This window comes from Glycine max, chromosome 5, assembly GCF_000004515.6.
Source record: "Glycine max cultivar Williams 82 chromosome 5, Glycine_max_v4.0, whole genome shotgun sequence".
In the NCBI taxonomy this organism is placed as follows: domain Eukaryota; kingdom Viridiplantae; phylum Streptophyta; class Magnoliopsida; order Fabales; family Fabaceae; genus Glycine; species Glycine max.
The window spans coordinates 3,850,958-3,873,889 of NC_038241.2; the positions used below are offsets into that span (position 1 = coordinate 3,850,958).

At 33.3% G+C, this 22,932-nt stretch overlaps 3 protein-coding genes and 1 pseudogene across 6 annotated transcripts; 3 read left to right on the forward strand and 1 right to left on the reverse strand.

The window, feature by feature from the left end:
* Positions 1-1,953: 1,953 nt before the first annotated feature.
* LOC100778692 (protein JOKA2) lies at positions 1,954-6,436 on the forward strand. 2 transcript variants are annotated; one of them, XM_026128640.2, is made up of 8 exons: positions 1,990-2,192; positions 3,109-3,861; positions 3,982-4,523; positions 4,596-4,722; positions 4,805-5,044; positions 5,178-5,327; positions 5,443-6,030; positions 6,174-6,436. In XM_026128640.2, the coding sequence occupies exons 1-8, from the start codon at positions 2,169-2,171 to the stop codon at positions 6,264-6,266; spliced, it is 2,517 nt and encodes an 838-aa protein (XP_025984425.1). In that variant the 5' UTR covers positions 1,990-2,168; the 3' UTR covers positions 6,267-6,436. The 2 variants fall into 2 exon arrangements, with proteins under 2 accessions (XP_006579585.1, XP_025984425.1); XM_006579522.4 differs by having other exon boundaries at positions 1,954-2,192; positions 3,109-4,523.
* Positions 6,437-7,872: 1,436 nt separating this feature from the next.
* Positions 7,873-8,650, forward strand: LOC113001703 (uncharacterized; annotated as a pseudogene).
* Positions 8,651-8,916: 266 nt separating this feature from the next.
* On the reverse strand, positions 8,917-9,351 carry LOC100779226 (uncharacterized). Its single transcript, XM_003525470.2, has one exon. It carries the CDS (start codon positions 9,349-9,351, stop codon positions 8,917-8,919), a length of 435 nt encoding a protein of 144 aa, XP_003525518.1.
* A 5,780-nt stretch (positions 9,352-15,131) lies between these two features.
* LOC100790267 (protein DEHYDRATION-INDUCED 19 homolog 5) lies at positions 15,132-20,181 on the forward strand. 3 transcript variants are annotated; one of them, XM_014775455.3, is made up of 5 exons: positions 15,132-15,643; positions 17,445-17,500; positions 17,834-17,905; positions 18,024-18,238; positions 19,876-20,181. In XM_014775455.3, exons 1-5 carry the CDS (start codon positions 15,568-15,570, stop codon positions 19,979-19,981), a joined length of 525 nt encoding a protein of 174 aa, XP_014630941.1. In that variant the 5' UTR covers positions 15,132-15,567; the 3' UTR covers positions 19,982-20,181. The 3 variants fall into 3 exon arrangements, with proteins under 3 accessions (XP_014630941.1, XP_040871841.1, XP_014630943.1); XM_041015907.1 differs by having other exon boundaries at positions 15,134-15,643; positions 17,355-17,500; positions 17,663-17,905; XM_014775457.3 differs by having other exon boundaries at positions 15,134-15,643; positions 17,355-17,500; positions 17,716-17,905.
* Positions 20,182-22,932: the final 2,751 nt, after the last annotated feature.

Sequence of the window (22,932 nt, forward strand, 5' to 3'; positions counted from 1 at the left end):
TAATTTGTAAAATAGGCTAGTGTTCTGACTTGTGGTAGCACGTAAACAGTTTGTACTGACAATTAGAAAAAAAAATTAGCATGTAATTGGCAATTTTTTTAAATTACAAAAGGAGATCCCAAATGTTTTGTTCCTTGTTTCTTTTTCTTTTGTTGTTTACTCTGCAACTTACCCTGACTGGAACACTACTGGAGTTTTTTTTTCTTCTATAAAGCCTGCAGGTACCGTTCAAGGGATCCCATATATATAGCATGAATTATTAAGGGAGTGTTTGGTTTGGTTGTTTTATGTTTTTATTTTCCTTGAAAACAAAAAACGATGATAGAAATGTGTTTGGTTGGATTTCTAAAAATATTTTTGGTGAAAATGAAAATAGAAAACAATCCGAAAATGAAAACAATATATTCTCGTTTTCAATATTTTAAGTTGAAAACAAAAATTTCATTTCAGGTAAAATGAAATTGCGTATTTTTATTTCATGAAAACAAAAAACAAAAAAATCAAATTAAACATATTTTCAGAATTTTAATCTTTTGAAAATGAAAATAAAAACAGAAAATAAAAATACTAATCAAACACATCCTAATAATCTTGTTTGAAGATTTTGTAGAAGGCCGTTGCGGGTAAATGTATGAGCATACATATAGTAGTTATTGTAGGATCAAGGGAGAGGAAACCTATCCGAACGTCTCTATGCGGAATTACGGATCTATCTTCGGTTTTATAAAGGATTTTTTCTTCTAAGAATTTTAGATTCAATGTTAACAAATAATTAATGTATTGAAATTAAACTTCACTTATTTATTTCTCTTAAAATTTTTTTAATGTTTCTTTTTAGTTTAACATCAATCTTTTCTAAGAGACCTACATGCATTATGTGTGACATAGGAATTACATCTCCTATAAAATTACAGTCCTTAAGTTTTTCTTCTTTCAAATTATATATAATATTAAGTTTTTTCTATTTCTAAGTTCATCAAATTATATTTGAAAACATTACATTAATATCTTGGTTATACCAACACCTCTTAATGTTTAAAAATATTACATTAATACTCCTTAATATTAAATTAACACTTTCTATAAAATAGATTATTATAATAATTAAAAAGTTTGAGGTGTTTGTATAATTTCATAAAATCTTAAAAATATTTTTGTATAATTTACTCTTTAAAATAAGAATGCTATTTTGCACAAAAAAGACCAAGTCTTATTGTTAGCAATTAAAAATGCACATTATACATGGTTGGGTTAATTAAGGTAGAAAGTTTAAGGGAATATATATAATTTGTCGTGGTTTTTTTTTTGGTATCGGTCAAATTTTATTTTGGTTCTTTTATTTTTAATTTGTGAATTTAGAAAGCGTTTACTTTACTTTTGTTTCCTACTTTTTTTTCACTTTTTAATTATAAAACTGTTACCTTATTTTTTAAATTTCTTTTCTATTTTAAATATTTGTAAAAAAAAATAGAGAAAACAAAATGAAGTTATTTTCAGTGTTTCCTGCATAAATATTTGAGAGCAAAATATATTAATTATAATATCAACAATGGATTTTTTAATTAATAGTTATTATTACACTTTATTATATTTTTCACATAAGAGGAGGAGCCAAATCCCATACCACTTGAAGAAAGACGGAGGAAACATTTATTGTGAACATTTTTTTTTAAAACATTTTTGTTTGAAATTATACTGTATCAATATGAATTTTGAGCTAATTTATAACAAAAGTCACATTTAAATATTTGATTATTTAATATTTAGTTTCAGTTTCCGTTCAAGAAAAATATTTAAATCTGTTTTTCAATTTGATTTGATTTGACTGAATGGGTTTAACAACGCTAATAAATACAAGATAAGATACGTGGCCGGATCGCACCGTTACCTTTGCTACGAAGTTATATGGATTGAGGAAATTAAAAAAATAATAAAATGTCAAAATAGAGAAATTTCTTGTTCGCAAAGTCACTAGTGTATATATGCCACTACCCGGCTCGCAATGCGTTTAAAGCGGCTAACGGGTACGCTAGCGCTAGCAACTCTCCAAATTCTTTTCCGAAGAAGAAGCCTCGTCTCCGATTAGGGTTAGGGTTTCAGTGTTCTCTCTTCCTTCCGTGTCACTGTTACGCTTCCCTTCGTCGGTCCTCGCTTGCGCTCCGAGAGCTATGGACTCTGCTCTTGTGATCAAGGTTCCGATCCTAATTTCCCTTCTTTTTTTCCCTCTCGTACTTCTGTTTCTTTTTTCGGCCTTGAATTATTTTGTCTTTTTTGTTATTACTTTTGTTTTGTGATACTCTGCGTTTAGTCATCTAGATATTGCATGGAGAAAACGAAGATGAGTCGTTTTTTTTTTGTTTGTGATTATTTTGCTGGCTGATATGAAGTTGTTTTCATTTCGTTGTTGATTTTGTTAGAATCGGGTTAAATAAAAATCTACGTGCATCCTTTCCTAGTTTCGCCTTTAATTTTATTGTCTTGATGATCGGAGCACGGAATTATGATTTTATACCCATTTATTTGTAGTGAGTTTTGAAAAGACGAACGGAGCTGAAACCCCAATGCTTGTTGGGTTTCGGTGTGAACAATTTGGTTTTGCCTTGAAAACAGATTAGCGTGGGTTTCATGAAAATCAATTCATTCCTGGCATTTGCTTGATGTTTCATGGTTTTTTTTTTTTTGCCTGGAGTATCTTTTGTGGTTAGACCGATTCACTTTTATGAATTTCTACTTGTATTAAAATTGATATGCCCAGTGGATGTTTCATTTTATTGGGGCTCTGTTTTAGTTTTATTGATTGTATATTTTGGAATAATTTATCGAGGATTCTGTTGATCATTCACAAAAAAAAAGGATCCTGTCGATCAAATATATGATTGTACATCTTAATTTTGCCGGTAATCTTTAGTATAACATGTGATTTGTGGAGACCTATATCCATTGTGGAATTTCACAAAAAAATTTGGCGCAATACCTTGCCGATAAAAAAAATTATTGTGTTTTTTTGCATGTCATAGCTGGACTTCATTTTGTTTAAGTCTTGATGAGTGGTTCTATAACCATGCAAATCTTTGCTTATTGCACAATAAATCGCTTTTTGTTGGACAGGTGAAATATGGAGATACCCTCAGGCGCTTCAGTGCTCATGTTGATGAGAATAATAGGCTGGATCTTGACATGGTTGGCTTGAGGGCAAAGATATGTTCTATCTTCAGTTTCAGTGCTGATGAAAATTTAATTCTGAGATATGTTGATGAAGATGGCGACCTGGTGACTCTAGTTGATGATGATGATTTGCGTGATGTGATGAGGCAGCAATTGAAGTTCTTGAGAATTGATGTACATATGAACAATGACGGTGGTGATAAATCAAATGCTGGCTCTAGTGGAAGTGCCACCCCCTCAGAAACTTGTCCTGTCACAAGCCCATTTCTGCTTAGAAATGCTATGGTACGTGAACATCTTTCTAAAAAAGCAGCATCTTCAAGTCCTGTGGTTGATAATCTTGCCAATTCAATTTTGAAAATGGGACTAAATTCCCATTTCCAGCCTCCTGATACAGCTGGTAAAAGCTCAAAAACTGGTGTTCCTGAAGAACCTATCACTAAAGCAATGGGTCCACAATCTTCACATGTGGACTCAGCCTCCAATGCTAGTGTCAATAGTGATAGTGCTACCCCCATAAGATCTCCAATTCCAAACCCTTATCTAAGTGGAAATGCTGTTAAAGTTGACGTCTCATGTTCTGTGCCCGAACCAGTACGCCAGTTTTTTTCCAAATCATCAAGTTCAAATGCTGCTGCGTCTTCAAGTCAGCTGCCTGCAAATCTCGCTGATTTAATTTCCCTAGTGCCTGAACCAGTACGCGAGTTTCTTTCCAATTTATCACATTCAAATGCTGCATCTTCAAATCAGCTGCCTGTTAATCTCACTGATTTAGTTTCCCTACTGGGACAATCTATTCTAAATTCTCATTGCCAGCCTCATGTTGCAACTGGTCCATTCGCAAAAAATGGTGTTACTGAAGAACCTATCACTTCTGAAGCAAGAGGTCAACAGATCCCATCTGCAGACTCGGCTTCCAATGCCACTCAACAGGTGGAGGCAGGAGTTGCCACTATTGATCTCAATGCCCCTCCTTTTGATCCCTTTTTAGCTCAGTTCACTTGTGAAAATAAGGCTCCACTTTCATCAGAAGCTCCTAATGGTCATGGCAAGAAGGGTAAAATGCCGACTGTCGATAGTTCTGCTGGTAAGGGTGACAGTAGTGGGATATCCTCAAGTTTTGCTGCTCCTAATAATTCAACCCAGACTACATCATTGACTTCTGGTGCTTTCATTGAATGCCCATTTGCTGGGACATATATTAATTCTTGGACACCACTTCCTGGAAACTCTCAAATGCCCCCATTTAAAAGGAGCCATAGTCACACTGATGCAATGTCTGGTATGTTCCATAAGGGGGTCCGCTGTGATGGCTGTGGTGTCTATCCAATAACTGGACCTCGTTTCAAATCCAAAGTGTAAGTACTTTGTTTTGCTTGGATTTATGGTGAAATTGTTTTCAGGGAAATAATTTTTTGTCCTTTGTGCAGAAAGGAAAATTATGATCTTTGCAACATTTGTTTCAATGAAATGGGTAATGGGACAGATTATATCAGAATGGACCGCCCTGCATCTGCTCGGGCCCCTCGATACTTACATGGACATACAAAAAACTTTGTAATCACTTTTGAACAATATATAACTATTTTCTTCTCCCTATGAGAGTCTATTCATTTAACCCCTTTCTTTTATGGTGCAGCCAACATTACCACCACATATTTTTAAGAAAGGTGCCATTTTGAAGCATGCAAAGCCAAAACTAGATAGTAGGTTTATTTTGGATGTTAATGTGATAGATGGTACAATGATGGCTCCATCTACTGCATTTACAAAGATCTGGCGGATGCGCAATAATGGCACTATAGTCTGGCACAAGGGAACTCAACTTGTTTGGATTGGAGGAGACAAGTTTAGTGACTCTCATTCAGTTGACTTAGAGGTTTGATAAATATTCATATTGTTGTTTAATTATTTCTTTTAAGGTTTATTAGCTTTTCTCTGGGTTTGTTTTGCTTGTTATAGAATCTGTGGCATGCTAGTTTTTGAGTGCTCTCTCTTGTTAAACATCCCAGGTTCCTGAGGATGGTGTCCCTTTGGAGAAGGAACTTGACATTGCCGTTGACTTCACAGCACCTCCATTACCTGGTCGTTACATATCATATTGGAGGATGACAACTCCATCTGGACATCAATTTGGCCAACGTGTTTGGGTCCTTATACAGGTAAATGAGTGTTGAAGGAATTTCTTTTTCCTTCATACTGGCAGAGGGTCATTGGGTTTTACTCTTAGTGGTGTATTAATATCCTTGCTTTCTTGTATTAATATAATACACACAGGTTGATGCCTCTCTCAAGGACTCATTTTATGATAACTCTCAAGGTCTGAACTTGAATATTCCCCTCGATATCAGTGGCTCTAAAGGACCTCATATTATAGATATCAATGTCCAGCCTACTGAGGATGATACTGTTCTTCAAACCCGCAAGCCTAATGCTCCCATTGAGCCTTTGAATCAAATGGTTGATGAGGAACCAAGGTTGGAGCTGGAAAACGAATTCCCTATAAATGAAGCTACATTTGTTGCCCCTGTTGCCTCAGCCCCAGCTGCAACCTCTGTGGCATCTTCATCAGTGCCTTGTCCTATAATTGATCTGTCTGAAACAACCCCAGCTGTTCCATCTAATCAGCAATCCCCAACCGTGGATGTGCCATCGTCATCTATGGGTACTGGTGGAGGAATTAATTCTGTGGAGGAGAATCTACTTAAAGAGCTTGAGGAGATGGGTTTTAAACAGGTTGATTTGAACAAGGAGATCTTGAGGAAGAATGAGTACGATCTGGACCAATCCCTAGACGCTCTCTGTGGTGTTGATGTCTGTGGTGTTTCTGAGTGGGACCATATGCTTGAAGAGTTACAGGAGATGGTAAGTTGTTCTGGTTGTTCACCTTTTATTTTATTATCAAAATGCCTGCAATTTGAAGTTCTTTACCTTCTAATCCCGCCTCTTACTAAGCAATTTGTTCAATTGGATTCTCTCTTTTGATTAGTGATTGGGTGTGTGTGCAGGGTTTTCGTGACAAAGAGATGAATAAGAGACTGCTTGAGAAAAACAATGGAAGCCTCAAACGTGTTGTTATGGATTTAATAAACGGCGAGTAGTTTTAGTTGAAATGTTAGTTAATAGTTTATGTAAAGGTGACGACTTGTGCTCCTAGGGTGCCTGATACTTGCCTGGCAGTCATAATTATCTTATTTCCTATCTCGATCTTGAGTTGTGGTGATTCATCACAATTGAACAATTTGATCTATCCTATGTTTGGATTTAAGTATGTTATGAACTCAAAAGTATATAGCTAAATCATTTTGGTTATTTATAGGTTAACCCTTTTTTTATATATATATTGCGCTGCATGTGTTCAAAACTTCAAATCGCCAATTTCTTTCCTACTGGTGGGGCTTTAATTGAACCCTGAAAAGGAGGGAGGGGTGGATAATTAATTATTCATTTCTTGTGACCTTTTGCTCGTCCCCAACGTATGAGGGTGCATGATGCCTCATACCTGTCACCACCTTGTCGTTTGAGGATATGAGTTAGTTAATAATATCATCAAGTTCAAATTTTATAGCAGAATACAAGGGAACAATTTCAGTGGGCTTTAGAAAGTTCAGAGCCAATTACTGATCTGTTTACACTCACCTTTTCTCGACAATAATAATTCTATAATATCATATGAAAGATTAGGGTAAAATTTTGCATTCTTATTATAAAAAATTGGAAGGATTTTTCATTCCAATGGCATTTAGATATAGGGTGTTTGGGCAGACAGATTAAAGTTTTTTTTTTCAAATTACAGAGAATAGAAAGATAAAAGACCATTTTAAATTTGAAGAAATAAAAATTTTAATGAATAAAATTTTGTAATCTCATTTTTAGTTTATTAGAACATCCATTTAGAAAAAAATCATCATCATCTTTCTCTCAAGTCGTAATTAATACTTATCGATAAAAAGGATTGTGTTCGAAAGGGTTCTTTTTTATGCTAATAGCCGAACAAATTTTACAAGAATGTTGGAAGCCATCTCAATATTGTCTTTACAGGTAAGAGAAGGATATTGAGCCGTGTTAAATGGAGACTCGTGTACCTCATGGATACTCGATATAGAAATATACTAGCTGGTGTCTCTGACAGTCTGACTCATACGAAAATTTAATAAAATCTCTTTTAAAATGGTGTATTGTTCTTGTGTGGGTTGTGTTGTGTCCACCATCATGGATGGAATCATGTTAGTGTTGACAAGAATACATGACAAGATTTTTAAAAGAATTGTGTGAAGTGTGAACTGACTTTCAAATTAAAAAGTTACATTAAAGGAATTTCTCAATCTCTAGATAACTTTCTACTTGTTTGGCCCAAAATATGTCTCTCTACTATTATGCAGCAACTTTCAATTATTCACATGTCAATTCTGGCCGTATATCAGAACCATTATGTATTTTCTTTTTCATTACAGTACCATTTGTTAGGTAGATGCTAACTCCAACTTTCTAGGCTGTGTTTAGATTAGCATTTCAAAGCTTCAAAAGCCCGTTTATACTTAAAAATAAAAAATAAAAATAACTCCAATCTTGGATTGAACTAAATGTGGCTTATGTTGGAAGCAACTGTTTCCCAAACACACGCCTAGCTGCCTCTCCCTTTCCCTTTTCCTCAATTGAGAGATGTTAGTAATACACTATTATTAAATAAGTCTTAGTCATAGTTCTGTTTTTTTTTATAATAAATTTCAATTAATAATAATAAATGTATTAAAAGGAGTATGTTGGAGAGCACTTCCCCCCTTATGTGGCTTCCTTTGCAATGGAATTAGATTCCTTTAGGAACGGAATCTAAAATAGCTGAATCTAATTTTGGAAATGATAAATATCCAAGGAATTAGATTCAAGACAATCAATTTGAGAATAAACAAAGGTTGTTATGCCTACCATTCTGGCTATAAATTGCAGCATGTGATAGCAGATTAATCGTGTGCTTGTGCTTAATACCTAGAACAATGCTGAGCTCGGAGGACTACCACGCCCACATATCAAAAGCTCATAGGACAGAGTGTTCTCACTGATGTCCCTCGCTACCCCAATGGTCACCTAGCCTTCAACAACCAACACAGCCATCACAAGATCCTTTCTAATGCAAGGGTTGGGTATGATGAAACCACTCCTGCTGAGACAGAGGGTGGTGAAGTCGTGGATGTTGAAAGGGATCAGTGCACCAACAAGAAGATAAGGGTCGCTTTGAATTGCACAAGTGGAAGACCTATTGGCCTTAAAAAGCTTATAGCCACAAGCCTAGTTTGCTATTAAAAAAACCTACCTAATACAAACATCAAAGTCAGCAATATGATTGTGTGAAAATAAATAGCTGCATAGCCAGCCATTATGTTTGCTTAACACTAGAGTGTTTTATATATGTAGTAGTACATTAGTACTGAACTTTGCCATGTATGAACTATTAATGAAGCATATACATCAGTATAACTACAACATATTTTAATTATAGCATGCTATGGTTAATTACTTCATTATTGTTTTTTTTTTATCTATATCGAAGAGTTTACAACAATTCAGATAACTTACAAAACTAATTAAGTGAGATTCCCTCAGTTATTATTGTTTATTTCAGCCTACCTTCTTGTGACTTGTGAGTATCAATATCTAAATCTGTCAGCGTAAGTAAGCCAGAATATAAGGATGCATATTAAAAAAGAGTAAATCAAAGTGGGTGTTATATTAAAAGGAAATAAAAGTCATGTATCATTTTTGGTGTGGAATATTTTTGGGGGCATTAAATCTCCTAGAAGACATAAGATTGAACAGGTTCCTGAGGCTATTCTTACTCTCAGGCTTGCGCTTTTGTTGGATTGGAGGGGAACCACACAATTCATCAAAAGGGTTATCCAAAGTTAACCCAGTCTCAATCCTTCTGGACACTGTGACAAGCTCATAGGAGTCCCAAAGTGACTGCTGAAAATCCCAGTAAGTAGAAGTGTCCCTAGAACTGGAAGAAGAAGCTTGTGGCTTGTTCAATGCTTCAAGCTTAAACCTTGAAGGCTTGCCTCTGAAGTTTCTTCTGTGCGCTTCAAATTCGCTCATGGGCTTGCAAGTGCCGGAGTGGCTGTACCATGCCTGTGCAACAGCTTTCAGAACTTCAAAGTCTTGGTGTTGTTGGAGCTCTGGCCTCTTCTTCATGGCACTGAGAAAGTGTTGTCTTCATGAGGCCATGGTTATGTTACTTTCGTGGGAAGCTTGGCCTCATATGGAAAGGGATAAGCTGAAGCAGATGCAACTTCCTTTTCCTTTTTTTTTCTGGTCACTCGGAATGCATTTGGCTTTGTTATCCTAATTTTTGTGACCATGAGTTTATTTCTGTGTCCTTTCAGTTAAGGAGTAACTATTTGGCAAGTGCTAACGTGAAATATCCTCTTACTCTACTCAACCCAAGAACTAATAAAATGTTTCTTTTTTATTTTACTTTTTAAATACATTTTTTTGTTGTTAATTAAAATTTAATAAAAATTATTAAATTACAAATAAAATTCATTAAATAAAAAATGAGATGCACAAAATTGTTATAATAAATTTTAACTAATAATATAAAGAGTATATTTTAAAAAAATGTATCGCTAACATTTCTAAACAATCTAAGTCTAAATTATGTTTCTTGATTTCAAGCCATTCGGCTTGGTAGGGTTGTAACATGAGTCTCAATAATATATTGTTAATTCGGAAGGTTAAATTAACTAGTAAGTTCCTGAATTATTTGAATTTTTTTTAATTAGATCTTTAAATTAAAAAAAACTTATTATTTTCTGTCTCAAAATAATAGTTGTTTTATATAGATAAAAAAGTAAAAAAAAAAATAGATGAACAAGAATATAAATTTTAAAGAATTAATCTTATATTATCATTAATTTATTTATAAATTTTGTTGTTTATCATTAATATCTGTTATGAAAAAATTTAATTAATGTTATATTAAAAAGTTAAAATGATAATTATTTTGAGATAAATTTTTTTTTCTTACACAATAATTACAATGGGACGAAGGAGTAGTATAAATCCTTGATTTTTTGAAATTGTTGTAATTGGATTATTGGAGTTAGTTTAGCATCTAGAAACCGCCAATGACATTTTGTGATATTTTAAAAACTTTAGAAACTAAATTATAAAAATTATGAAAAGGACTTACATTTTTCTATAAAAAAAAATTGGAGTTCTAATTAAAAATTTCTAAATAATTTAAAGACCTATTGATTAGTATAACCATTTAGAAAAAAGAATGTCGACTACGACATAAGAAACAAAATTGAAGGGAGAAGAGCTTTTTCTTCTTCTTTATCTACTTGATTGTAATATTTTATCCAAATAACAAGATTGTTGAACAATATTCGGATATTTATCAGATTTATTAAATAAAGAAAATCCAATAAAGTCATAACTGGTTTGTCCTTTTTGTAGCATGTCTCAATTCAAAAGTATCGTCTTTTTTTTTTCATTATTAAAATGTTGAGAAAATAAATTGTTAACTCTTCACAAAATGTGTATTGTTTCTATTTCATTTATTTTATTAAAAGCTTACTAATGGTTAATGAGAGAAGTGGAAAGAAAATTAAATAGTTATTGTTTTTCCCGTCTCGTAATTTAGAAGGAAAAAAAAAATACTATAACCCATTTGAAAAGATTAATCAATGGAAATAAAAAAAAAAACTCAAACAACTTTTGATTACGTATTTCTTGAAGAAATTGTGATCATGATGTGTTTTGAACTTAAAATTCTGTATTATTGTTTAAGGTTTAGATTCTACATGACTTGGCGTGTTAAGTAACCGTTGGTTGGCTTCCAAACTATGTTTGCAAACGAATCGGAAATGTATCTTTTGCATTCATCCTTTGGATAAGTCTTGGAAGTTGGAACGCGTGCCACTGTAGGTTGAACGGAATCCCAAACATTCTCTAAGTTAAAACCTATTTGTTTATTGTTAAAAATGATTTTATAACAATTTTTAGAATACTATTTAAAACACTAAAAATAACTTAGTTGATGTTTAAATTATGTTTCAGATGAAACACATTTTTCACATTCTGTTGTAGATATTTTGTTGATACAGTTGTATCAAAGCATATGTTGGTCTCCCAACTATTTAAGCTTTATGAAATATTAAGGTCCTGCTTTCAGGAACTGATGCGTACAGGGATCTTAAACAATTGTACAGATGCAGAGTTCTGGGATCTTGTCCCAGCATCTTCTTTTACTTTTTTTTTGTAGAAAATACTAAAAGGCATTATAAGTACTTTTTAACCATATTCCCATTCTTGCATGTTGTGAGTTTAAGCTTATGGCTAATCATGCTGAATTGGTTAGAATTTAAGAATGTCATGCTTCCAAAATATGTTAATGAAAAGGAGAAGTTGAACAAATTTAATTTTCTTGAGGCTGCAGGTTTGCTTGCTAGGAGAATGAGCGAGAAAACCTTCATTTTGGTGCCAATCTTCTTTAATGCAACCATATTAAGTTTCTTCCGTACAAATAGAGGAACAAAATGATGGAACGTCTGAGCTTAATGACAGAAATGATTTTCCAAATTTACCCAAAAATCAGTGTCACTCAAAAGTGTAATCTTTGAGTTTGCTGCATTTTAGTAAGGTGAATGTTCGAAGCAGCAGCTGTATTTATTTATACTATATGCAATGATGACGGCTAGTAGCACTACATGGCTGATAAGAAGCATTGACTTGGTAATGTTGAGTTTTCCTGGAGACAGAGGATCAGTATCAGTAAACATGAGAATTCTTTTCTAAAGAACTATGTACTATATGAGCTCTCATGTTATTAAATGATGCTTAACTCCTATGGAGTGAAATTAAAAATGCATAAAGTAGAGGTTTAGAAAGGGGGAAATACTTTTGATCTGAATGAGTCAGAGTACCTGGTATCATAATTTACTAGGGTTGCCAACGGTACTCATTCTTATTAGTTAGATACTATGAAATTTAGATTAAAAAAAATCCACTCGTTGAGGAGGTAATTAGAGAAAAATATTTCAGATTTTATTTGATTCTAATCACCATGTTTCTTGTGTTGAAATTTAAAGCTAATGACTACCTATTGAGTTGGATATATTACAATTAAACCTACAACAATCATGTAATTATTATCAAAGTGACTCAACCATCATAATATTTTTTTTAATAATTCAATTTATTTAACTTAACCTACAATAACCAACCAATTAAAATCATAAAGAACATGTATGCTAGGAACGGATTACTCCTTAATTAGTTTTAGTAAACTAAGAAGGTTTTGTCCTTTAACAAAAGGGAAAAGAAAATAATCGAAAAAGAGGGCTTTCTAGGTTTAACTTGTGCTGATGTACACTTGGGCTATAGAAATATTATAATACCTGGACTTGAGTCTGACGACACCATAGCGACAGATCCATGTCCACTGATTGTTATTGGAAGATGGTGATGGCTCAGCCCATTTCATGATTTTCTTCTTCAAATATTTCTTATTTCTTATTTCCTCCATATTCCTTTTCAACTCCATTTCTAAAAGGTTTTTATTTATTTATTTTTAGTATGTTATAAATTATTAATATTCATTAATTTTATTGATGATAATTATTTATTAAAAAATTTAATTGATCATTTTTATTGAAATTTTTATTTTCAACCACCTTTATTTTTTTCAACTAGAACATTTGAACTCAAAATATTACTTAAAATATTCAAATTTAGTTTTAGTGGGACCAATTGGTTTCTTTTAAAAGGTCTGACATAACATGTCATCAACCATGCACGAGAAGGTGAGATTAAAAGGCCTAAAAAATATGTCATAAATTTAGGCTTTGCCGTGTTTTCCATTGTACATAACAAATTCAATTCCTAACCTATTAAACAACCTTTTTCTTATGTGTATAGAAAAAAGACTCCTTTAAAGCTCAAGCAACCTTTTTAGTTTTTAAGGTTGGGTGTTTTGGCCTTTTGTGTAGGTGTGATGCATGGCCCCTATATGTGATCAATTATCACTGCCACGGCACTACCTAGTGTCCTCCATACCAAAGTTGCTTTTTACTCCGACTCCTTAATTCACAAGTTCTTATATTCTTTATCTGCTCTTAGTTGTCTCATCTCATATAGTACTTTCCATTGGTTCTTTTTCTTTGATCCGCTCCATACGGCTTTACCAATTCCTATTAAATTCTACCATAAGTACATAGTATTTTCAAGTATACCCTGCTATGATTCTCTTTTCATTTAAATAAATAAAGTATTGGATAAAAAAACTAAATTTATTTAGTATCTTAATACTTTTATGCTTAATAAATAGACGATTATTAAAAAAAATATAAAAAGAGTTTTGAATTATTCAATATGTACATTTTTTATTATCTAAATATACATTCCTCTAGAAAGTGGTATCTTAAATGCAACATTTGATTTCTAGCTGGACCACTTGCGTTGATGAATTATCGAATTTTCTAAAGTCACTTTGGAAGGAAATGCCGGAAAAACTTTGCAAAGGGAAGCTGAAAAATTATAATTAGACACGATAAATTTGTCTTTACAGTTTTAGTCAAAATAACGGAGCATATACAGCCTCGAAACTCAAATCTGTAGATTTGAGCTGTCCTTTGTTTTTAGACACTAAAGCTTTATAATGACTTGGAAACAAAGTTTTCTCCAGATTTAGGCAAAAACAGTGCCTGGAAATTTGATTCACTTTAGATATAGTAAATTTGTTTATTCTGAATAATCAGTTTTTTTTATCTATATGAATTAAAAATAAGTACCAAAAGATTTATAATATTTTATGCACTCTATTTAATCAAGTGAACCAAACTTTCTTTATAACAATTGTTTAAAAGAGAAACTTTTTAATAACATATTGATTAATATGAAAAAATTTCGTTAAAAGTGGATAAAGATTAGAGTCAGTAAATTGATTGATCGAAGTTATACGTGATATAACATTAGTTATTATACTTACTAATCAGTCTAAGAACTTGTGATTAAATTCCAACATAAATATTATAAGATTACACTATAGTGTAGTCATGTTGATAAACCAAAAAATATACGAAATTATTTTATTACATTTTTTTGTTAAAAAATGTTTTGAAATGCTCCCATAATTTATTATATACAGCTGAAATTTATTAAAATGCAAAAATTTATTGGTCTTATATCTTATTTAATTAGTTCAATTTATAATTTTATAGTTTTAAATAAATTTTAATTATTAATAAAGAATGTATTACTTACCTCCTCTTCAAATCTTTTCCATTTCAAAATCTCTGTAATGGCCTTGAGGATTATTAGAAATTTATTTAAAGTATTTATAATGTTTTAAAATTATTATAAAATGATACATGATGCGTTTGTTTGAATACATTTATTGCCATGCTCATAAATATTTAAGTGGCTAATCATTTAAATTAATCTTTTAGAAACAGACACTTGATTCTTCAAAGATCTGATTCTGGCGTATAATTTAGTTTCTTAACATTTAAACTAGACATTGAATTAATTTTAATAGTGATTTGATCCATAAAATGATACGTATTTTAAAGTTGAGACATTAATCTTTTGATGAATAGTTGAGACATTAATCTAATACTGTACTTAATTTTCCTTAAAGTTGACTCTATCAGTTGTGTAGTACTACTATCTTTTAATTACTAATTTAAGTACTCAAATTTATTTATGTATGTATGTTAAAGAAGTACTATGTTTTAGGTGTTCCATTACCGAGAATGTACAGAAATTGGGTAGCTAAGTAATTAGCCAATAGAGAGGACAAAATCATGGTAGGCTAGTTATTATTAGAAATAAAAATATCAACAATGTACAGAATTGGCAGCTGTAAAGTAGTGGACGAATATATTGTACCATTCATATAAATATAAAATTCATGAAGCAGTTGGTTATTTTTCTGGGATCTATAATATTATTCTACAACTTCTAAATAATCATTTCATGGAAAGTTTAATGAAGATGGGTCTCGTGTGTTGGGGTTTGCCGTTTGCTTTCTTTGTAGTCTTGTGGTTACAAATGTTGTTGTTATTAAATTATTAGTAAATGAAAAAAAAGCATTAAAAAAATGCCAAGTGTAAGCCATCATGTTGATCTTTTTGTGTGTCGGAAAAGCATCTAGTATCAGAAGCCAAACATGACTCAGCAAGACTTCGCAACTCCACAAAGCCGGTGGTGATAACACTGATTGGAAAGCAAAGTCTTTTTTTTTTTCCTTTGAGTTAAGACTTGAGACCCCAAAACATTTGCCTCTTTCTCTCCTCTTTGATCATCAGCATCAACTTCTCAAGGCTCAATCAACTTCACCAGTTCTAGTGAAACTGTGAAAGTGCCAGTGTTGTTTTTTTTTTTTAAGAAGCTGACATCATCATGGACTTCGACTTCAGGGCTAGTTTTCATTCTGTCAAACACCTCTCTGCTGTGCAAGCTGCTAGACTTCACTCTGGTACTTGATTTCTCACTTCCTATTTTAGCCTCTTTTCCTTTGTCTTTTTACTTGTTTTGTTTGAGTTTGAGTACCCATTTTCTGTTTTTTATTTTATTCCCTTTTATTTTCTTGTCCTGTTTGAGCTATGGTTTTTTGTGAGTTCTCAGTATTTTATGAACCCCAATTGCTATTCATATTGCCCTTTGAAGTGAAATTCTAGGATTTTTTTTCTTTAGTGGGTAGAACTGGGGGAAAGCATTTTAGTTCTCAGCCAAATTTGTATTTTTGTGATTGTTGGGTAACTCAGTGAACTCATTTATTTATTTCATTACATTTGATTTCTATCTCCGTGTCGTGTCCGAGTCCGTGCTTCTTAGGTTACAAGCACCTGCAACTACTGTTACAGAAAGAGTTTTTTAGGCTTTGTTTATGCTTCTGTCATTATTTATCAAAAGCATATTTCATTATGTGACTGAATTTGAAGAGATTCATTATGCTCTCAGACCTAGTGTGCATTAACTTTTAGGGTATGAGAGCTTTTCAACTGTAAGACCGTAAGATTTTTCGATGGCAAGAATGCTAAGTTATTTTTTTTTTCTCTTCTAAGTGCTTACAGACTATGGTAATTGCATGCCAAGTCAGTGTTTGGCTATATCGTGGCATGTAATGTTTTCCAGTGTGTAAATTTTTAGGCTGATGAAAGGGACAGCCATGTTTTTAATGTATACAAATCATTCTCTGGTGTCAAGATTGTTAATTTTCTTTTCTTACTTTAGACATATCACCCATGAACTCTGCGATCTGTTTATCAGAAGTAAAACTTAATTAGAAGATTAAAAAAATGTAACGAAGCTTCTACTGAGCTTTCACGTGTCTCTTCCCATAAAATGTTGTTGACCCATTACTCACTTCAAGGTCCTATTATATAATGGCTAGTTGTCTAGCACCTTCAATCATACAACCTAGCAGGTTGCTTTGTTATGATGTTGACGGAAAAAGTTGAATGAATTGGAGGCTAGACAGTGTAAGTCGTAAGGATGAAAATTGTGCACTGAAATAAAGCCATTCACATAATAAACTGTCTGAAGCTGATTCATTTCTGCATGTTCTGCATACACTCAATTTGGAATTGGCCTCCAACTATGGAGGAATTTAATTGTATGACTTGAGAGTCAGGTCTGTTAGTGTTTAAGCAGAGGGACAGTGAGAAACCAGAACATGACCTTTATTTTTATTTTCTGGGTTAGGCATACAAATAGCCTTAGCAACTAGCAAGGAAATATATTATTATGGTGATATTTACAATTGACCTATCAATGATGGACCATCATTAATAATCAAACTTGATTTGCTTTTGGGCTTGATTGGACTGTTGGAACACAAGTTAATAATGTCCATGCTTTTTGAAATAGAACCATGTTTATGGGAAACTGCATCCAGGTCCTGATCTATAAATTGTCATGTAAATACAGGTTCATGTTCAATGACTTGATATTAGGTATTTAGATTTGTACCAAGTGTGACATGTTCCTGGAAGTTACTAAAGAGCATAAGTGATGTCTAGTTCTGTACTTACCCTTCTTGTTTGGTATTTTTTGAGCTTGAGCAGTACATTCATTTTCCCATTGCCTTTATATTTTGAGACATTGAGATGCTCCTTCTATGACATGTCCTATGGAGTTGTTGTACTTGTCCTAGAAATTACTCACTGACCCCTTTCAAACCACAGATAATAATAATTCAGTGATCCATTACACAGATGTAGATAATGATGGCCGGTTTGATTTCTGATGTCCTTTTTGTGATTTTGAAATTGAAGTTCCTGTGCTCTGCAGCAATTTGGAAGAGGAGCATTGCTCTGCCCTAAAAAATGTGGTATGCCCTTTATGTTTCTTAAAATTTATGTTTAGCAGAAGTTACCACTAAGTGCTAACTTTACAATTTTCTTATAACCTTATTTTCTTTTTCCTTGATTAATTAGTATCTGTCCAATTACTTTATTATAGATTATAAATGCAATTATATAAATCTGAACAGAAAATTTATGTGTCTGCTTGATATGGTGCACTGTCCTGATCTGGATCAAGAAGATAAAGGATCCAGTGGTCCGGCAACCATTATATTTAACAACTGGGAAAAATGAAATAGGGACATTTCTATTTAGGTAAGTAAATCATGATTGAAATCTCTCCAATTTTCTTTTATCAGGTTTGTCCCGTTTGTGAAGAAAATATAGGGAAGGATGCAATCATGCAATTTACACATTCAAGCTCTCGAAGGGTATGCTTTACTTATCTAAAATCTGATGCGTTCTAAAATGTAATCTAGCACATGTTTGGCTTTATGAGCATTTGGTTATTATCTAACTCAATTCAATATATTAATATTTGATATGAAGTGGGCGTGGAAGCCTGAGAAATCTAGCATCTGGCCTGGTAACTCCGCAATGCTTGGCAAGAAGCTGGCCACCAGGGGAAACAAACAAGAATCAATAACTGATCCACTTTTGTCACCATTTATCTGCAACGTGCCTATTCCAAACTCTAACAATTTCCATCCAGATGAAAACTCCAGGTCCAGCAATAAGGATATAGACATTCCTGATGCAAAAAGGTATGGTTCTTTTTCCTTCAATATTTGTAATTGTTGTAAGTTAGCATAACAATAGAAAACTTGAGAAACTTATAGTGGGGAGTGCATGGGCAGCATGACATATAGAAGATTTATCTTTTTTCCCTTTGTTGTCTTTGCTATCTCCTGTTCCTTTTTGCATGTTAACGAGACTTGAAAATTGGAAGGTAAAAGAGCTTTGCTTTGCATTGAGATTAATCTGCTCAAAATTTTTTGAACAATTTTGTGGGACATAACCATGAAACAACTGAAATGACTTAAAACATTCTCCAGATTGTCTTTTTTTTTTTTTTTCCTGTTACTATGCTTGAGAGTAAATGTCTCTGATTTTTGTATGGTTGCACTTGATGTTGAATACTGAGACTTGACTTCCTCTTAAACAAAATTTACTAGTTGTAACGAATAATAATGCAATATTATGAGGAGCAGTTCAGTTTACATTCTCAGGAAGTAATGATGGTCTTTAGTGTCTTCATGTTTCTTTGCAAATTTTCTAGTATTTAGTCAGAATGGAGATGATTTGAAGCAATACTAATGTTCAATGCTTAGGTAATAAAAATAAAAATCAAACTTGATTAAGTGCGTGTTTGGATTACCGGTTCCAACCTCCGTTTCCGAGAAGCATCTCTTCCTTGCTTCTGCGGTGAAAGTGTGCTGTGGTTCATGCCACTGCATTTGAAATGGCGAAGCAAACACGCCCTAAGCTACTCACAGACAATGTATCCTATTACTGTATCAAGCTAATGTTAACTGATCCTGTTAGTTGGCTGGGTGGGTATTTAATGTGCTTGATCAGTTAAAGATTAATTAGGATTTAGGATGCTGGTTAATGATACTAATACTGATTCTGTATAACTCAGCAACTTACTAGTTTCAGAACTTGATTTTTACATAGCAATGAAATCATTCATTTATAAGATATGCCAATACGGCACATGTAGATTATTCCCACTTAAATAGCTTGTATTTGTTATTAAGGATGATTCAGATGTTTTCTCTCAAGGTTTGCCTATAAGGCTATAACTTTGCATTAGCATAACACTTTGACGATAATCTTTACACTCACAGTTTGAAGGATTACATATTGAGAGGTAAAATTTCTCAATATTTAATTTTGGTAAGGTGTCATTCCCCGGGGCAGGATTACCTGGCTATCAAAGGGATGAGACACCTGCTCTAATATCACGAGCATGTTCTCCTCAACAATTGCACTTTAATTAGTGAAATTTTTGTGACATGACATGGAGAAAATATTAATATATCATGAATGATTAATATCATTTACTTTAATATTAAATATTTATAGTATAGGTTGCAGATTATAAATGGTTTAAGTGTCAGAATCACCCATGAAGAAAAAAATTGAGTTATACACATAAGCTCCTGATTAGAACTTCCTAACCTATGTTTAAAATTTCAAGATTTTGCCATGCATTCGTGTAATCCTTAGCAAAAAACTAGAAAGCAAATTGATTTCAAGATTTTCCCATATTATGTCTTGTAAGCTTTGTAGTCAATAGCAATCATGTATCTTGGTTTTAAAAAAGAGAAACAAGGCTTGTGAAAAGTTTCCCCTTAAATCCAAGGCTGAAATATTGATAATGATTTTGTTTTTGCAGGACTAGCACATTTGCACCTGATATAGGTGATGAGAAGGATAAACAAGAGAGAAGGCTGAAGGCTGCTTTTGTTCAACAGTTGGTATTCTCAACCATTTTCGAATAAATGTGTTCCTAGAATTTAAAGTCACACAGGGCGTGGATTGGTAGCAGCTTCTTTTCAGATAGCCTCTGATGCTGATTCAAAAAGCACTGAGTTTTATTGTGCTGTATGGGTTTAGGGGATGTGTAGTAGTCTAAGCAATAGCTATATGTATTTAACTATATTTCATATCTTTCAATTAAAATTTGCCTTTTGGGACACTATATATAACTTCGTCAATCTGCTTTACCATATTGATTTCTGCCTACGTATCTCATTTTAGTTATCTCTTATTTAGGCGTTTCTAAGAAATGGAAAAAGGTTAAACTGACAGATCTAAATCAAATTACTAATATCAAGTTGTATCTATCCACCATATCTTAGGAGAGTTTCGGAAATAACCAAGGTTCAAGTCACAGTTGTACTTTTACAACTCGTATGATCTGTTATTTTTGTTCTTTAATTTCTTAGGTGAAGACTGAAAAGCAAATAAATAAAAAAGTGATAATTTCGTTAATATTACCGAAGTCAAAAAGTATTAACACTCTTCACATTCTTTTTAAATAGTTTGATTTTTTTTTATTATTGTGGTTAAAATATATTTTTAATTTCTATTTTTTCATTGAATCTTATTTTTAGTCTTTAGATTTTATATAAAAAAATGTGTTTTAGTCTATAGGCTTACTTTCCAAATTTTGCTCATTTGCTCATTTTTTCACTTCAGCTTATAAGAAGGAACTAAAAACATTTTTTTTTAAATTCAAGAACTAAATTACACGATGATATAAAAGTATAGAAACCAAAAACAAGATTCAACAAAAAAAGATAAGAATTAAAAATATATTTTATCATAGTAAAATATTTATGTAAGTCCCAACGGTAGAGAATAAACACAGATGACTTAAGTTAATATAAAAAAATTCTCAATAATAAAAAATATATCAGATAATGTATTACTAATATTTCTCTAATTTTCACCATAATGACTACTCTAGGTGGTTTGGTTAAAATAACAGGCACTTTTTCCGTTCATGTTTTGACATTGCATTTGTTCATTTCCGGCATTGAAAATGTAATACCGTGAGACGGAAAGGTTTGGGCATATCATGCAACGTGCAAACACAAATGATGGAGTTTAACATAAGTCCTAAGATTGAGAAGTTGCACAGGTAGCTCCAGTCAAATATGCATGCAATTTGCAATCAGTTTTAGCTGCCGCACAGTTGCTTACCACGTGAGTCGTGACCGTATTTAACAAGTGAATTTAGCTAGCAGTTGAACTTGTAATTATTCCATGTAACAGAATAAAAAAGGATAGTGTTCTAGCATACAAGAGATCAAAGAAGATACGAGATTCAAACGTATAATAATCTAACAGGCCAAAGGACGAAGGAACTATATTATAGAATTGGATAGGAATATGAGAAAAACTGAGGAATCTTTATTGCAAAAAATCATCTCTGCAGTAGTATCAATGAGCTAAAGAACAGTAGTTGCACCACAGAAGAATTCTATCCTAGGTTCGGTGCACCTGAAATACTCCAGTGTGATAGTTAGCTTCAAACACAGCGGCAATTCACACGGGTATCTCATCAAGGAAGGCTGAAATTGTCTCATCACTGCTATTCAAAAACCCTCCCATAAAGGACTCATGAGCAAGATTCCCAACATCAAAACCAACCAAGAGCCCTACCCTCCCATGAAGGACTCAGTGAGCAAGGTTCCCACCATCAAAACCAACTAAGAGCCCTACCCTCCATAGCCACCATCACAGCTTGAACATTTCCTGCTCAATTCTCTCCCTTTCCTTCACCTAGGTATTCAAGAGACCCATTTCTCTCCATTCCAATATACTTCCAAATCAACTCTAACCAACTTCTCCTATCCCCTTGTATCATTGAATACAAGTACTTATTCTGTTAACAACAAAATCTGTCCTCATTCCCCCTTTTGTGTGTATTTGGTGGGGGGGATCTTGTCAACCTTGTCAACTGAACCTATTGACATAATACGTATAAAAATGCACAAAAATATAAATAAATGCAAGAGAACTGAGAACGTTTACGGTTTATCTCTTACAATTTTGTCATGCAATATCTTACATATGAATGTAATCAGGATCCGGGACACATTACTACTTTGAACATAAAGGGCCTCTAACCTAAGTGTGAAGTGAAGAACATGAGACATGTTTTCATAGTTTCAATCTCATATAGCCTGCCAAGATAAGTAGTTAACTTGTCCATTGCATATTTAGTTTCAATAAAGACCTATACATCCAAAATAAAATTTCATTGAGACTTCTACCAGACACAATGAACAGGCACGAGCACCAACTGTCTTCGGATAATGAGCAACACCAACAACAACAATAACAACGCCTTATCCCACTAGGTGGGGTCGGCTACATGGATCAACTTCCGCCATAATGTTCTATCAAGTACCATACTTCTATCCAAATCATTAAGTTCGAGATCCTTCTTGATAACCTCTCTTATAGTCTTTTTGGGTCTTCCTCTGCCTCGAATTGTTTGCCTTCTCTCCATCTGGTCTACTCTCCTCACTACAGAGTCTACCGGTCTTCTCTCTACATGCCCAAACCACCTAAGTCTATTTTCCACCATCTTCTCTACAATAGGCGCTACTCCAACCTTCTCTCTAATAGCTCTGTTTCTAATTTTATCCTGTCGAGTCTTACCACACATCCACCGCAACATCCTCATCTCCGCTACACCTACTTTAGTCTCATGTTGGCTCTTGACCGCCCAACATTCTGTTCCGTACAAAATCGCCGGTCTTACCGCAGTCCGATAAAACTTTCCCTTTAGCTTGATCGGTACCTTTGCATCACATAACACCCCCGATGCTTTTCTCCATTTCATCCATCCTGCTTGAAAGCGATGATTCACATCCCCTTCAATTTCTCCATCATCCTGTATTACAGACCCAAGATATTTAAACCGTGTGACTTGAGG

What these genes read in the sequence shown, in the direction of transcription:
- LOC100778692 (XM_006579522.4), top strand. Translation starts at nt 2,169, where the DNA reads ATGGACTCTGCTCTTGTGATCAAG. An exon ending in CCTCGTTTCAAATCCAAAGT is followed by an intron (nt 4,524 to 4,595) that starts GTAAGTACTTTG and finishes TCCTTTGTGCAG; the next exon opens with AAAGGAAAATTATGATCTTT. An exon ending in CTCATTCAGTTGACTTAGAG is followed by an intron (nt 5,045 to 5,177) that starts GTTTGATAAATA and finishes TAAACATCCCAG; the next exon opens with GTTCCTGAGGATGGTGTCCC.
- LOC100779226 (XM_003525470.2), bottom strand. Translation starts at nt 9,351, where the DNA reads ATGAAGAAGAGGCCAGAGCTCCAACAACACCAAGACTTTGAAGTTCTG.
- LOC100790267 (XM_014775455.3), top strand. Translation starts at nt 15,568, where the DNA reads ATGGACTTCGACTTCAGGGCTAGTTTTCATTCTGTCAAACACCTCTCT. An exon ending in CACATTCAAGCTCTCGAAGG is followed by an intron (nt 17,906 to 18,023) that starts GTATGCTTTACT and finishes TTTGATATGAAG; the next exon opens with TGGGCGTGGAAGCCTGAGAA. An exon ending in GACATTCCTGATGCAAAAAG is followed by an intron (nt 18,239 to 19,875) that starts GTATGGTTCTTT and finishes TTGTTTTTGCAG; the next exon opens with GACTAGCACATTTGCACCTG.